General features: G+C 44.1%; 1 protein-coding gene across 1 annotated transcript in view; it reads left to right on the top strand.

Annotated features, from left to right (window-relative positions):
• Positions 1–4,542: 4,542 nt before the first annotated feature.
• The window catches only part of GANC (glucosidase alpha, neutral C), a 45,695-nt gene continuing 35,820 nt past the window's right edge, over positions 4,543–14,417 (top strand). Inside the window, exons 1-4 of the mRNA XM_038741250.1 lie at positions 4,543–4,604; positions 8,699–8,761; positions 11,657–11,765; positions 13,808–13,935. Of these exons, the coding sequence (XP_038597178.1) occupies positions 4,564–4,604; positions 8,699–8,761; positions 11,657–11,765; positions 13,808–13,935 (341 nt within the window). The 5' untranslated portion in view covers positions 4,543–4,563. The remainder of the gene's footprint in view (positions 4,605–8,698; positions 8,762–11,656; positions 11,766–13,807; positions 13,936–14,417) is intronic.

Genomic DNA, 14,417 nt, shown 5'->3' with positions numbered 1-14,417 from the left:
TGACAGTATCGGGATTTGAACCCACGACCTCTGACGCCGAAGCCCGGGCTCTTTCCACTGAGCCACGTTGCTTCTCACTGCCTCAGTGACGTCATCGGAGGCGGGCGGTGCAAAGGAGGCGGTGGCCCCGGTCCGGCCCCTCTAGTCTGCGCACGCGCACTCGCCCCCCCCGCCGCCCCCTCTCGTCTGCGCACGCGCGCTCGCCCCTCCCGCTCCCTCTCGTCTGCGCACGCGCGCTCGCCCCTCCCGCTCCCCCTCGTCTGCGCACGCGCGCTCGCTACCCCCGCCCGCCCCTACATTCGTTCATTCATTCATTAATTCGTTCATTCCTTCAATCATTCGTTCATTCATTCATTTAATAGATCATTCATTCATTTCATCGTGCAATCAATCATTCGATCGTATTTATTGAGCGCTTACTGTGTGCAGAGCACTGGACTAAGCGCCTCATTTATTCATTTGTCCATTCGTTCGTTCGTTCATTCATTCATTCATTCATTCGTTCATTCATTCGTTCGCTTATTGATTCATTCATTCATTCGTTCGCTCATTCATTCCTTTAATAGATCATTCATTCATTTAATCGTTCATTCAATCATTCGATCGAATTTATTGAGCGCTTGCTGTGTGCAGAGCACTGTACTAAGCGCCTCATTTATTTATTTGTTCATTCCTTCGTTCGTTCGTTCACTCATTCATTCGTTCATTCATTCGTTCGCTCATTCATTCATTCGTTCGCTCATTCATTCATTTAATAGATCATTCATTCATTTAATCGTTCATTCAACCATTCGATGGTATTTATTGAGCGCTTACTGTGTGCAGAGCACTGGACTAAGCGCCTCATTCATTCATTCATTATTCATATTCATTCGTTCATTCATTCGATCGTATTTATTGAGCTCTTACTGTGTGCAGAGCACTGGACTAAGCGCTTCATTCATTCATTCGTTCGTTCGTTCATTCATACTCATTCGTTCATTCAATCGATTGCATTCATTGAGCGCTTACTGTGTGCAGAGCACTGGACTAAGTGCTTCATTCATTCGTTCGTTCGTTCATTCATTCATATTCATTAGTTCATTCATTCGATCATATTCATTGAGCGCTTACTGTGTGCAGAGCACTGTACTAAGCGCTTCATTCATTCGTTCGTTCGTTCATTCATACTGATTCGTTCATTCATTCGATTGCATTCATTGAGCGCTTACTGTGTGCAGAGCACTGTACTAAGTGCTTCATTCATTCATTCGTCCGTTTGTTCATTCATATTCATTAGTTCATTCATTCGATCGTATTTATTGAGCTTGGGCAAGTCACTTAACTTTTCTGAGCCTCAGTTCCCTCATCTGTAAAATGGGGATTAAGATTGTGAGCCCCACGTGGGGCAACTTGATCACCCTGTATCCCCCCCAGCGCTTAGAACAGTGCTCTGCACGTAGTAAGCGCTTAACAAATGCCATCATCATCATCTTACTGTGTGCAGAGCACTGGACTAAGCGCTTCAGTCATTCATTCGTTCCTTCATTCATTCATTCACTCATTCATCCGTTCGTTCGTTCATTCGTTCATTCAATCGCATTTATTGAGCGCTTACTGTGTGCAGAGCACTGGACTGTTGTCCACTAGCGGACTTGACATGACTGACTCCATTTTGTGTATGCTGACAGTAACCCTCCATTTTGCTCAGGCCCAGAGAACAACTCCTTTTTTTGTATTTTATGCAAGGCTCAGCAACAGATGTCTTCAAGGCCAGTAACGAGTATCATCATCAATCGTATTTACTGAGCGCTTACTATGTGCAGAGCACTGTACTAAGCGCTTGGGAAGTACAAATTGGCAACATATAGAGACAGTCCCTACCCAACAGTGGGCTCACAGTCTATGCAAGGCCACAGGGCAGATAACGACAACCCGCACAAGGCAGTGAGAACAGGGAATAATGAGAATTTCTAACATCCTGTAGGTCCCAATTGGATTCCTGAAATTCCCAAATGCTCCGCTCCCATGTTGCAGTAACTCAATAAAAGAAACAGTGAGAATGGGATGAGGGCTGCTTGTCACTCGTCCCTCTCCCGGGAGGTAAACGGGCAGGTGGCCACTTTCCTTCTTTCCTGCTCTATCTGAACTCATGTCTCTGAGTCATTCATTCATTCATGTCTGCTGTGTGACCTTGGACAAGTCACTTAACTTCTCTGAGCCTCAGTTACCTCATCTGTAAAATGGGGATTAAGACTGTGAGCCCCATGTGGGACAACCTGATCACCTTGTAACCTCTCCAGCGCTTAGAACAGTGCTCTGCACATAGTAAGCGCTTAACAAATGCCATTATTATTATTATTTTTTTATTATTATGATTATTATTATTATTATTATTATTGTTGTTGAGCGCTGACTGTGTGCAGAGCACTGGACTAAGCGCTGGGGAAGTCCAAGTTGGCAACATAGAGAGACAGTCCCTACCCAACAGTGGGCTCACAGTCTAGAAGGGGGAGACAGAGAACAGAACAGAACATATTAACAAAATAAAATAAGTAGAATAAATATGTACAAGTAAAATAAATCAATAAATAGAGTAATAAAGCCGTACAAACATTTATACATCTATACAGGTGCTGTGGGGAAGGGAAGGAGGTAAGGCGGGGGGGATGGAGGGGGGAGGAGGGGGAGTCAGCTGGGTGACTTTGGGCAAGTCACTTCACTTCTCTGTGCCTCAGTTTCCTCATCTGTAAAATGGGGATTAAGACTGTGAGCCCCACATGGGACAACCTTGATTACCTTGTATCCCCCCAGCGCTTAGAACAGTGCTTGACACATAGTAAGTGCTTAACAAATACCAACATTATTATTATTATTATTATTATTATTATTGTTCTCTGGGCCTCAGTTCCCTCATCTGTAAAATGGGGATTAAGACTGTGAGGCCCCACGTGGGACAACCTTGATTACCTTGTATCCCCCCAGCGCTTAGAACAGTGCTTGGCACATAGTAAGTCCTTAACAAATACCAACATTATTATTATTATTATTATTATTATTATTATTATTATTATTATTATTATTATTATTATTCTCTCGGCCTCAGTTCCCTCATATGTAAAATGGGGATTAAGACTGTGAGCCCCACGTGGAACAACCTTGATTACCTTGTATCCCCCCAGCGCTTAGTACAGTGCTTGGCACATAGTAAGCGCTTAATAAATACCAATGTTATTATTATTATTCTCTGGGCCTCAGTTCCCTCATCTGAAAAATGGGGATTAAGACTGTGAGTCCCCCGTGGGACAACCGTGATCACCTTGTATCCCCCCAGCGCTTAGAACAGTGCTTGGCACATAGTAAGCGCTTAACAAATACCAACATTATTATTATTATTCTCTGGGCCCCAGTTCCCTCATCTGAAAAATGGGGATTAAGACTGTGAGCCCCCGTGGGACAACCTTGATCACCTTGTATCCCCCCCAGCACTTAGAACAGTGCTTGGCACATAGTAAGCGCTTAACAAATACCTACATTATCATTATTATTCTCTGAGCCTCAGTTCCCTCATCTGTAAAATGCGGATTAAGACTGTGAGCCCCACATGGAACAACCTGATCACTTTGTATCCCCCAGCGCTTAGAGCAGTGCTTTGCACACAGTAAGCGCTTAATAAATACGATTGAATGAATGAATTTCACTGTAATTCTGTTTATTCTGACGACTTGACACGTTTTGTTCTGTCGTCAGCCTCCCCCATCTAGCCTGTGAGCCCGCCGTCGGGTAGGGCCCGTCTCTAGATGTTGCCGACCTGTCCTTCCCAAGCGCTTAGTCCAGTGCTCTGCACATAGTAAGCGCTCAATAAATACGATTGATTGATTGATTGATTGATTGACTAAGCGCTTGGGAAGTCCAAGTTGGCAACATCTAGAGACGGTCCCTACCCGACGGCGGGCTCACAGTCTAGAAGGGGGAGATGGAGAACAAAACCAAACATACTAACAAAATAAAATAAATAGAATAGATATGTACAAGTAAAGTAAATAGAGTAATAATTATGTATAATCATATATACATATATACAGGTGCTGTGGGGAAGGGAAGGAGGCAAGACGGGGGGATGGAGAGGGGGACGAGGGGGAGAGGAAGGAGGGGGTTCAGTCTGGGAAGGCCTCCTGATGTTGCCGACCTGTCATTCATTCATTCATTCATTCATTCAATCGTATTTATTGAGCGCTTACTGTGTGCAGAGTACTGGACTAAGCGCTTGGGAAGTACAGGTTGGCAACATATAGAGACGGTCCCTACCCAACAGTGGGATCACAGTCTTCTAGATTGTGAGCCCTTATGTACGGGCTGTGACTGTGTCCTTCCCAAGCGCTCAGTCCAGTGCTCTGCGCACAGTAAGCGCTCAGTAAGTACGATTGAATGGAATGAATGAATGGACTGCATTTCCCAGCAGCCCGAGTGGAGGGTGGCGTCAGGCTGAAGTCAGAAACTGTCAAAGTGGAAAATGAAAGCCATCCCCGGCGGTTAAAGGAGCCAAATCCGGGACTGTAGCTGAGACTAGGGCATTGGAGGGCCATGGAGCCGGACGAGGAACAGGCCGGACCGGAGGAAATCAGGTAAAAAGCCCAGTGGTCACCCAGCGGTCATCATCATCATCATCATCAGTCGTATTTATTGAGCGCTTACTATGTGCAGAGCACTGTACTAAGCGCTTGGGAAGTACAAATTGGCAACATACAGAGACAGTCCCTACCCAACAGTGGGCTCACAGTCTAAAAGGGGGAGACAGAGAACAAAACCAAACATACTAACAAAATAAAATAAATAGAATAGATAAGTACAAATAAATTAAATAAATAAATAAATAGAGTAAAAAAATATGTACAAACATATATACATATATACAGGTGCTGTGGGGAAGGGAGGGAGGTAAGATGGGGGGATGAGGGGGAGAGGAAGGAAGGAGGACCCTATTTTCACACCTCATTTTTTTTATAATGGCATTTATTAAGCGCTTGCTATGTGCAAAGCCCTGTTCTAGGCACTGGGAAGGTTACAAGGTGATCAGGTTGTCCCTCGTGGGGCTCACAGTCTTCATCCGCATTTTCCAGATGAGGTCACTGAGGCACAGGGAAGTGAAGTGACTTGCCCAAAGTCCCACAGCTGACAATTGGCGGAGCCGGGATTTGAACCCCTGACCTCTGACTCCAAAGCCCACGCTCTTTCCTACTGAGCCACGCTGGGCACCCAGCCACGGCCTTCGACTTTTTGCAATTCATTCATTCATTCAGTAACAATAATAATAGCATTTATTAAGCGCTTACTCTGTGCAAAGCACTGTTCTAAGCCCTGGGGAGGTTACAAGGTGATCAGGTTGTCCCACGGGGGGCTCACAGTCTTCATCCCCATTTTACAGGAGAGGGAACTGAGGCACAGAGGAGTTAAGTGACTTGCCCAAAGTCGCCCAGCTGACAAGTGGCGGAGCCAGGATTTGAACCCATGACCTCTGACTCCAAAGCCCGGGCTCTTTCCACTGAGCCACACTGCTTCTCAAATTCAATCGCATCTATTGAGCACTTACTGTGTGCAGAGCCCTGTACTAAGCGCTTGGGAAGTACAAGTTGGCAACATATTCATTCAATCGTATTTATTGAGCGCTTACTGTGTGCAGAGCATATAGAGACAGTCCCTACCCAACAGCGGGCTCACAGTCTAGAAGGGAAATCGTTTTTCTTACATCATTTTTCATTTTCCTTACAACTCTAACTTTCTCCCTCTAGATATTAAGTTGGTTGCGGCCAGGGATTGTGTCTGTTTATTGCTATTATGCTCCTCCAATTTAGATTGAAGTTTGTTGTGGCCGGGGATTGTGTCTGTTTATTGCTATTATGCTCCTCCAGTTTCATTCGTTCATTCAGTCGTGCTGATTGACTGTATATATGTATATATGTTTGTACATATTTATTACTCTATTTATTTATTTATTTATTTTACTTGTACATATCTGTTCTATTTATTTTATTTTGTTAATATGTTTGGTTTTGTTCTCTGTCTCCCCCTTCTAGACTGTGAGCCCACTGTTGGGTAGGGACCGTCTCAAGATGTTGCCAACTTGGACTTCCCAAGCGCTTAGTCCAGTGCTTTGCACACAGTAAGCGCTCAATAAATACGATTGATTGATTGATTGATTGATTGAGAGCTTACTGTGTGCGGAGCACTGTACTAAGCGCCTGGAAAGTGCAATTCAGCAGCAAATAGAGACAATCCCCGCACACAGCGGGCTCACGGTCTAGAAGAGGGGGAGACAGATGGAGAAGAAGCGTGGCACAGTGGAAAGAGCCCAGGCTTTGGAGTCAGGGGTCATGGGTTCAAATCCCGCCTCCACCAATTGTCAGCTGGGTGACTTTGGGCAAGTCAGTTCACTTCTCTGGGCCTCGGTTACCTCATCTGTAAAATGGGGATGAAGACTGTGAGCCTCCCCGGGGGACAACCTGATCACCTTGTATCCTCCCCAGCGCTTAGAACAGTGCTTGGCACACAGTAAGTGCTTAATAAATGCTATCATTATTATTCTTCTCTGGGCCTCGGTTACCTCATCTGGAAAATGGGGATGAAGACTGGGAGCCCCCCGTGGGACAACCTGATCACCTTGAATCCTCCCCAGTGCTTAGAGGAGTGCTTTGCACATAGTAAGCACTTAATAAATGCCATCATTATTGTATCAAAACAAATAAACAGGCATCAATAGTGTCAATATCAATAAACAGAATTATAGATAATAGTAATAATAATGATGATGGCATTTGTTAAGCTTAGAACAGTGCTTGGCGCACAGTAAGTGCTTAATAAATGCTATCATTATTCTTCTTCTCTGGGCCTCGGTTACCTCATCTGGAAAATGGGGATGAAGACTGGGAGCCCCCCGTGGGACAACCTGATCACCTTGAATCCTCCCCAGCGCTTAGAAGAGTGCTTTGCACATAGTAAGCACTTAATAAATGCCATCATTATTGTATCAAAACAAGTAAACAGGCATCAGTAGTGTCAATATTAATAAATAGAATTATAGATAATAGTAATAATAATGATGATGGCATTTGTTAAGCTTAGAACAGTGCTTTGCACATAGTAAGTGCTTAATAAATGCTATCATTATTATTCTTCTCCGGGCCTCGGTTACCTCATCTGGAAAATGGGGATTAAGACTATGAGCCCCCCGTGGGACAACCTGATCACCTTGCATCCTCCCCAGCGCTTAGAACAGTGTCTTGCGCATAGTAAGCGCTTAATAAATGCTATCATTATTATTCTTCTCCGGGCCTCGGTTACCTCATCTGGAAAATGGGGATTAAGACTATGAGCCCCCCGTGGGACAACCTGATCACCTTGCATCCTCCCCAGCGCTTAGAACAGTGTCTTGCGCATAGTAAGCGCTAAATAAATGCTATCATTATTCTTCTTCTCTGGGCCTCGGTTACCTCATCTGGAAAATGGGGATTAAGACTGTGAGCCCCCCGTGGGACAACCTCATCACCTTGTAACCTCTCCAGCGCTTAGAACAGTGCTTTGCACATAGTAAGCGCTTAATAAATGCCATCATCATTATTATTATTATTATTAGATTGGACACAGTCCATGTCTCATATAGGGCTGAAATTATTAATCCCCGTTTTACAGATGAAGCCCAGAAATGTCCGCCTCCCCCCTCTAGACTGTGAGCTCGTTGTGGGCAGGGAATGTATCTGTTTATTGTTGAATTGTCCTCTCCCTAGCTTAGTACAGTGCTCTGCATACTAATAATAATAATAATGGCATTTGTTAAGCGCTTACTATGTGCAAAGCACTGTTCTAAGCCCTGGGATAGATACAAGTGCTCAATAAATATGATTGAATGAATACAACGTGATCAGGTTGTCCCACGGGGGGCTCACAGTCTTCGTCCTCATTTTCCAGATGAGGTCACTGAGGCCCAGAGAATAATAATAATAATAATAACGATAATAATAATGGCATTCGTTAAGTGCTTGCTATGTGCGAAGCACTGTTCTACGCACTGGGATAGATACAAGGTGATCAGGTTGTCCCACGGGGGGCCCACAGTCTTCATCCTCATTTTTAGATGAGGTCACTGAGGCCCAGAGAATAATAATAATAATAATAATAATGGCATTTATTAAGTGCTCACTATGTGCAAAGCACTGTTCTAAGCACTGGGGAGGTTACAAGGTGATCAGGTTGTCCCCCGGGGGGGGCTCACAGTCTTCATCCCCATTTTCCAGATGAGGTCACTGAGGCCCAGAGAAGTGAAGTGACTTCCCCAAAGTCACACAGCTGACGATCGGCGGAGCCGGGATTTGAACCCACGACCTCTGACTCCCAAGCCCGAGCTCTCTCCACTGAGCCACATAGGCACTCATAAAGTACGACTGAATGGATGAATAAAAGTGAAGTGACTGGCCCTAGGTCGCACAGCATTCATTCATTCATTCAATCGTATTTATTGAGCGCTTACTGTGTGCGGAGCACTGAATTAAGCGCCCTTGGGAAGTACAAGTCGGCAGACAAGTGGCGGGGCCGGGATTAGAACCTGGGTCCTTCCAACTCCCAGGCCAGTACCTCTTCCACAAATCAGGAAATCGATCCTGAAGAGAAGCGACATGGCCTAACGAGAGAAGAATACTTTGCTCACTCTTTCCTCTTTCTCCTCTAGTCTCCTGGACGAAGCTGTGGACAAAAGCGTCTTTAAGGATTGCAGTCAGATTGCTTTCTACAGGTAAAGAACATGCGTAAAACATTTCTGACTACGTTTCAAGCGAAAGACTCCTTCCCAATCTTTACAGCACATTGCTTTTGGGCAAAACTTTTTTGATTAAGTTTCAAACGAGAGACTCCTTCCCAATCTTTACGGTGTGTGGCTTTTGGGTAAAACATTTCTGATTACGTTCCAAGCGAAAGACTCCTTCCCTTGGTTTTGGGGTAAAACATTTCTGATTACGTTTCAAGTGGAAGACTCCTTCCCAATCTTTACAGTACGTGGCTTTTGGGTAAATCATTTCTGATTACGTTTCAAGCGAAAGACTCCTTCCCAAACTTTACAGTGTGTGGTTTTGGGGTAAAATATTTCTGATTACATTTCAAGCGAATGACTCCTCCCCAAACTTTACAGCTCATGGTTTTGGGATAAAACATTTCTGATTACATTTCAATCGAAAGACTCCTCCCCAAACTTTACAGCGCGTGGTTTTGGGGTAGAACATTTCTGATTACGTTTCAAGCGAAAGACTCCTTCCCAATCTTTACAGCATGTGGCTTTTGGGTAAAACATTTCTGATTACGTTTCAAGCGAAAGACTCTTTCCTAATCTTTACAGCTTGTGGCTTTTGGGTAAAACATTTCTGATTGTGTGTCAAGCGAAAGACACCTTCCCAAACTTTACAGAATGTGGCTTTTGGGTAAAACATTTCTGATTACGTTCCAAGCGAAAGACTCCTTCCCAAACTTTACAGTGTGTGGTTTTGGGGTAAAATATTTCTGATTACATTTCAAGCGAATGACTCCTCCCCAAACTTTACAGCTCATGGTTTTGGGGTAGAACATTTCTGATTACGTTTCAAGCGAAAGACTCCTTCCCAATCTTTACAGCTTGTGGCTTTTGGGTAAAACATTTCTGATTACGTTTCAAGCGAAAGACACCTTCCAAAACTTTACAGCATGTGGTTTTGGGGTAAAACATTTCTGATTACGTTCCAAGCAAAAGACTCCTTCCCAATCTTTACAGCTTGTGGCTTTTGGGTAAAATATTTCTGATTACGTTTCAAGTGAAAGACTCCTTCCCAATCTTTACAGCTTGTGGCTTTTGGTTAAAACATTTCTGATTACGTTTCAAGCGAAAGACTCCTCCCCAAACTTTACAGCGCGTGGTTTTGGGGTAAAACATTTCTGATTACGTTTCAAGCAAAAGACTCCTCCCCAAACTTTACAGCGCGTGGTTTTGGGGTAAAACATTTCTGATTACGTTCCAAGCGAAAGACTCCTTCCCAATCTTTACAGCACGTGGCTTTTGGGTAAAACATTTCTGATTACGTTTCAAGCGAAAGACTCCTCCCCAAACTTTACAGCGTGTGGTTTTGGGGTAAAACATTTCTGATTACGTTTCAAGCGAAAGACTCCTCCCCAAACTTTACAGAGCATGGTTTTAGGGTAAAACATTTCTGATTACGTTTCAAGCGAAAGACATCTCCCCAAACTTTACAGTGTGTGGTTTTGGAGTAAAACATTTCTGATTATGTTTCAAGCGAAAGACTCCTTCCCAATTTTACAGCACGTGGTTTGGGGGTAAAATATTTCTGATTACGTTTCAAGCGAAAGACTCCTTCCCAAACTTTACAGCGCGTGGTTCAGAAAAACGGCTTTGCCTTCGCATGAAAGAACCCAATAATAGTGGTAATTTGCTGCTCTTTGGGAACAAGTTTATTGTCCATCAGGCAGAAGAAGCCAGAGCCTTACTCTTCAGGTGGGGAAACTGAGGAATTAAGAAGAATGGTCAAACGGGTCCTGTAGAAGTGGTGGATAATAATAATAATAATAATAATAATAATAATAATAATAATAATATTTGTTAAGTGCTTACTATGTGCCAGGCACAAGAAGCCAGAGCCTTACTCTTCAGGTGGGGAAACTGAGGAATTAAGAAAAATGGTCAAACGGGCCCTGTAGAAGTGGTGGATACTACTACTACTACTACTACTACTACTAGTACTTGTCAAGTGCTTACTATGTGTCAGGCACTGTACTAATAAAACAGTGTGGCTCAGTGGAAAGAGCACAGGCTTGGAAGTCAGAGGTCATGGGTTCAAATCCCGGCTCCGCCGCTTGTCAGCCGTATGACTTTGGGCAAGTCACTTCACTTCTCTGGGCCTCAGTGACCTCATCTGGAAAATGGGGATTAAGATTGTGAGTCCCACATGGGACAACCTGATCAGCTTGTATCCTCCCCAGCACTTAGAACAGTGCTTGGCACATAGTAAGCGCTTAACAAATACCAAAATGATAACCAGCGCTTAGAACAGTACTTTGCACATAGTATGCGCTTAACAAATGCCATCATCATTATTATTATTATTATTACAAGCATATTATGGTACTTGTTAAGACCTTACTATGTGCCACGCATTGTTCTAAGTGCTGGAGTAAATACAAATTAATCAGGTTGGACACTGTCCCTATCCCACATGGGGTTTACAGTCTTAATTCAATCAATCAATCAATCGTATTTATTGAACGCTTGCTGTGTGCAGAGCACTGTACTAAGCGATTGGGAAGTCCAAGTTGGCAACATATAGAGACGGTCCCTACCCAACAGTGGGCTCACAGTCTAGAAATTCCCATTTTACAGAAGAGGTAACTGAGGCCCAGAGAAGTGGCTTACCCTAGTCACACAGCAGACACGTGGCAGAGCCGGGATTAGAACCCAGGTCCTTTGGACTCCCAAGCCTGGGCTCTACCCACTAAGCCACGTTGCTTCTCTGTCCCTTGGGGGGACACAATCCACCCCATCACCCCGCCGTTGGCCTCTGTAATAATAATAATCATAATGATGGTATTTGTTAAGCGCTTACTATATGCAAAGCACTGTACTAAGCGTTGGATACATTCTCTGTGTCTACAGGCGTCAAAAACGGTCGCAGCCTGGGAAGACCCTCTTCCGGGGGTTGTTGGACTCGGTCACCGTGGGGAAGGACTGCACCAAGTTCCCCGTCATCAACGAGGAGACTAAGGTGAGCCGGGAGAATCCCCCCGAAAGGGTCCCCAAACTTTTACCGTGTGGCTCAGTGGAAAGAGCCTGGGCTTTGGAGTCAGAGGTCATGGATTCGAATCCCGGCTCCGCCCCATGTCTGCTGTGTGACCTTGGGCAAGACACTTAACTTCTCTGAGCCTCAGTCACCTCATCTGTAAAATGGGGATTAAACACGGGGGACAACCCAATCACCTTGTATCCCCCCCAGCGCTTAGAATGGTGTTTTGCACATAGTAAGCACTTAACAAATTCCATCATTATTATTATTATTATTATTAACTTCGCTGAGCCTCAGTTACCTCATTTGTAAAATGGGGATTAAAACTGTGAGCCCCACGGGGGACAACCTGATCACTTTGTATCCCCCCCAGTGCTTAAGAACGGTACCTGTAGTTCCCAAGCGCTTAGTACAGTGCTCTGCACACAGTAAGCACTCAATAAATACGATTGAATGAATGAATGAATGCTTTGAACATAGTAAGCACTTAACAAATTCCATCATCATCATTATTACTATTATTATTAATTTCGCTGAGTCTCAGTTACCTCATTTGTAAAATGGGGGTTAAAACTGTGAGCCCCACAGGGGACAACCTGATCACCTTGTATCCCCCCCAGCACTTGGAACAGTACTTGTACTTCCCAAGCGCTTAGTACAGTGTTCTGCACACAGTAAGCGCTCAATAAATACAATTGAATGAATGAATGAAACGCTTTGAACATAGTAAGTGCTTAACAAATTCCATCATCATTATTATTATTATTATTATTATTATTATTAATTTCGCTTAGTCTCAGTTACCTCATTTGTAAAATGGGGATTAAAACTGTGAGCCCCACGGGGGACAACCTGATTACCTTGTATCCCTCCCAGTGCTTAGAACGGTACTTGTACTTCCCAAGCGCTTAGTACAGTGCTCTGCACACAGTAAGCACTCAATAAATACGATTGAATGAATGAATGAATGCTTTGCACATAGTAAGAGCTTAACAAATTCCATCATTATTATTATAATTATTAACTTTGCTGAGCCTCAGTTACCTCATTTGTAAAATGGGGATTAAAACTGTGAGTCCCACGGGGGACAACCTGATCACCTTGTATCCTCCCCAGCACTTAGAATGGTGCTTTACACATAGTAAGCGCTTAACAAATTCCATTATTATTATTAGTAGTAGTAGTAGTAGTAACTTCGCTGAGCCTCAGTTACCTCATTTGTAAAATGGGGATTAAAACTGTGAGCCCCACGGGGGACAACTGATCACCTTGTATCCCCCCCAGTGCTTAGAACGGTACTTGTACTTCCCAAGCGCTTAGTACAGTGCTCTGCACGCAGTAAGCGCTCAATAAATACGATTGAATGAATGAATGAAATGCTTTGCACATAGTAAGCGCTTAACAAATTCCATTATTATTATTATTATTATTATTATTAACTTCGCTGAGCCTCAGTTACCTCATTTGTAAAATGGGGATTAAAACTGTGAGCCCCCCGGGGGACAACCTGATCACCTTGTATCCCCAGCGCTTAGAACGGTGCTTTGTACATAGTAAGTGCTTAACAAATTCCATTATTATTATTATTACTATTATTATTATTAACTTCGCTGAGCCTCAGTTACCTCATTTGTAAAATGAGGATTAAAGCTGTGAGCCCCCCGGGGGACAACCTGATCACCTTGTAACCTCCCCAGCGCTTAGAACAGTGCTTTGCATGTAGTAAGCGCTTAAGAAATTCCATTATTATTATTATTACTATTATTATTATTATTATTAACTTCGCTGAGCCTCAGTTACCTCATTTGTAAAATGGGGATTAAAACTGTGAGCCCCCCAGGGGACAACCTGATCACCTTGTAACCTCCCCAGCGCTTAGAACAGCGCTTTGCACATAGTAAGCGCTTAATAAATGCCATCATAATTATTATTATTATTAAGTAGGGGTCTCCCCAGAGTTCGTCGTGGGAAGACGGCTGCCTGTCCAGCCAATTGGGGTGAGCCGCCCTCTTCTTTGCCCCCAGGTCCGTCTGCAGGTGGAATGCTCTGAAGTAGAGGAAAATGTTTTCCGGCTGAAAATCAACGAGGAGTCTCCCCTGAAGCCGAGGTTTGAAGTCCCTGATGTCCTCCCAAGATCCCTGGTCACCAGAGGGTAAGCTATTTTACTTGTACATATCTATTCTATTTATTTTATTTTGTTAGTATGTTTGGTTTCATCTCCCCCTTTTAGGCCGTGAGCCCACTGTTGGGTAGGGACTGTCTCTATATGTTGCCAATTTGTACTTCCCAAGCGCTTAGCACAGTGCTCTGCACACAGTAAGCGCTCAATAAATACGACTGATGATGGGAGGACGCGGGCACCGTCTTCTCCCCCCTGCCACCCCCAGCTCAGGGGGTCCGTGCCCGGACTCCGTCGACGGACTCGCCTCTCCCTGCATCATCATCATCATCAATTGAGCGCTTACTATGTGCAGAGCACTGTACTAAGCGCTTGGGAAGGACAAATTGGCAACATCTAGAGACAGTCCCTACCCAACAGTGGGCTCACAGTCTGAAAGGGGGGAGACAGAGAACAAAACCAAACATACTAACAAAATAAAATAAATAGAATAGATACGTACAAGTAAAATAAAT

Source organism: Tachyglossus aculeatus (assembly GCF_015852505.1).
Source record: "Tachyglossus aculeatus isolate mTacAcu1 chromosome 12 unlocalized genomic scaffold, mTacAcu1.pri SUPER_6_unloc_1, whole genome shotgun sequence".
In the NCBI taxonomy this organism is placed as follows: domain Eukaryota; kingdom Metazoa; phylum Chordata; class Mammalia; order Monotremata; family Tachyglossidae; genus Tachyglossus; species Tachyglossus aculeatus.
Note: the sequence above shows the minus strand (reverse complement) of the source record. Positions and strands in the feature narration are given on the sequence as shown.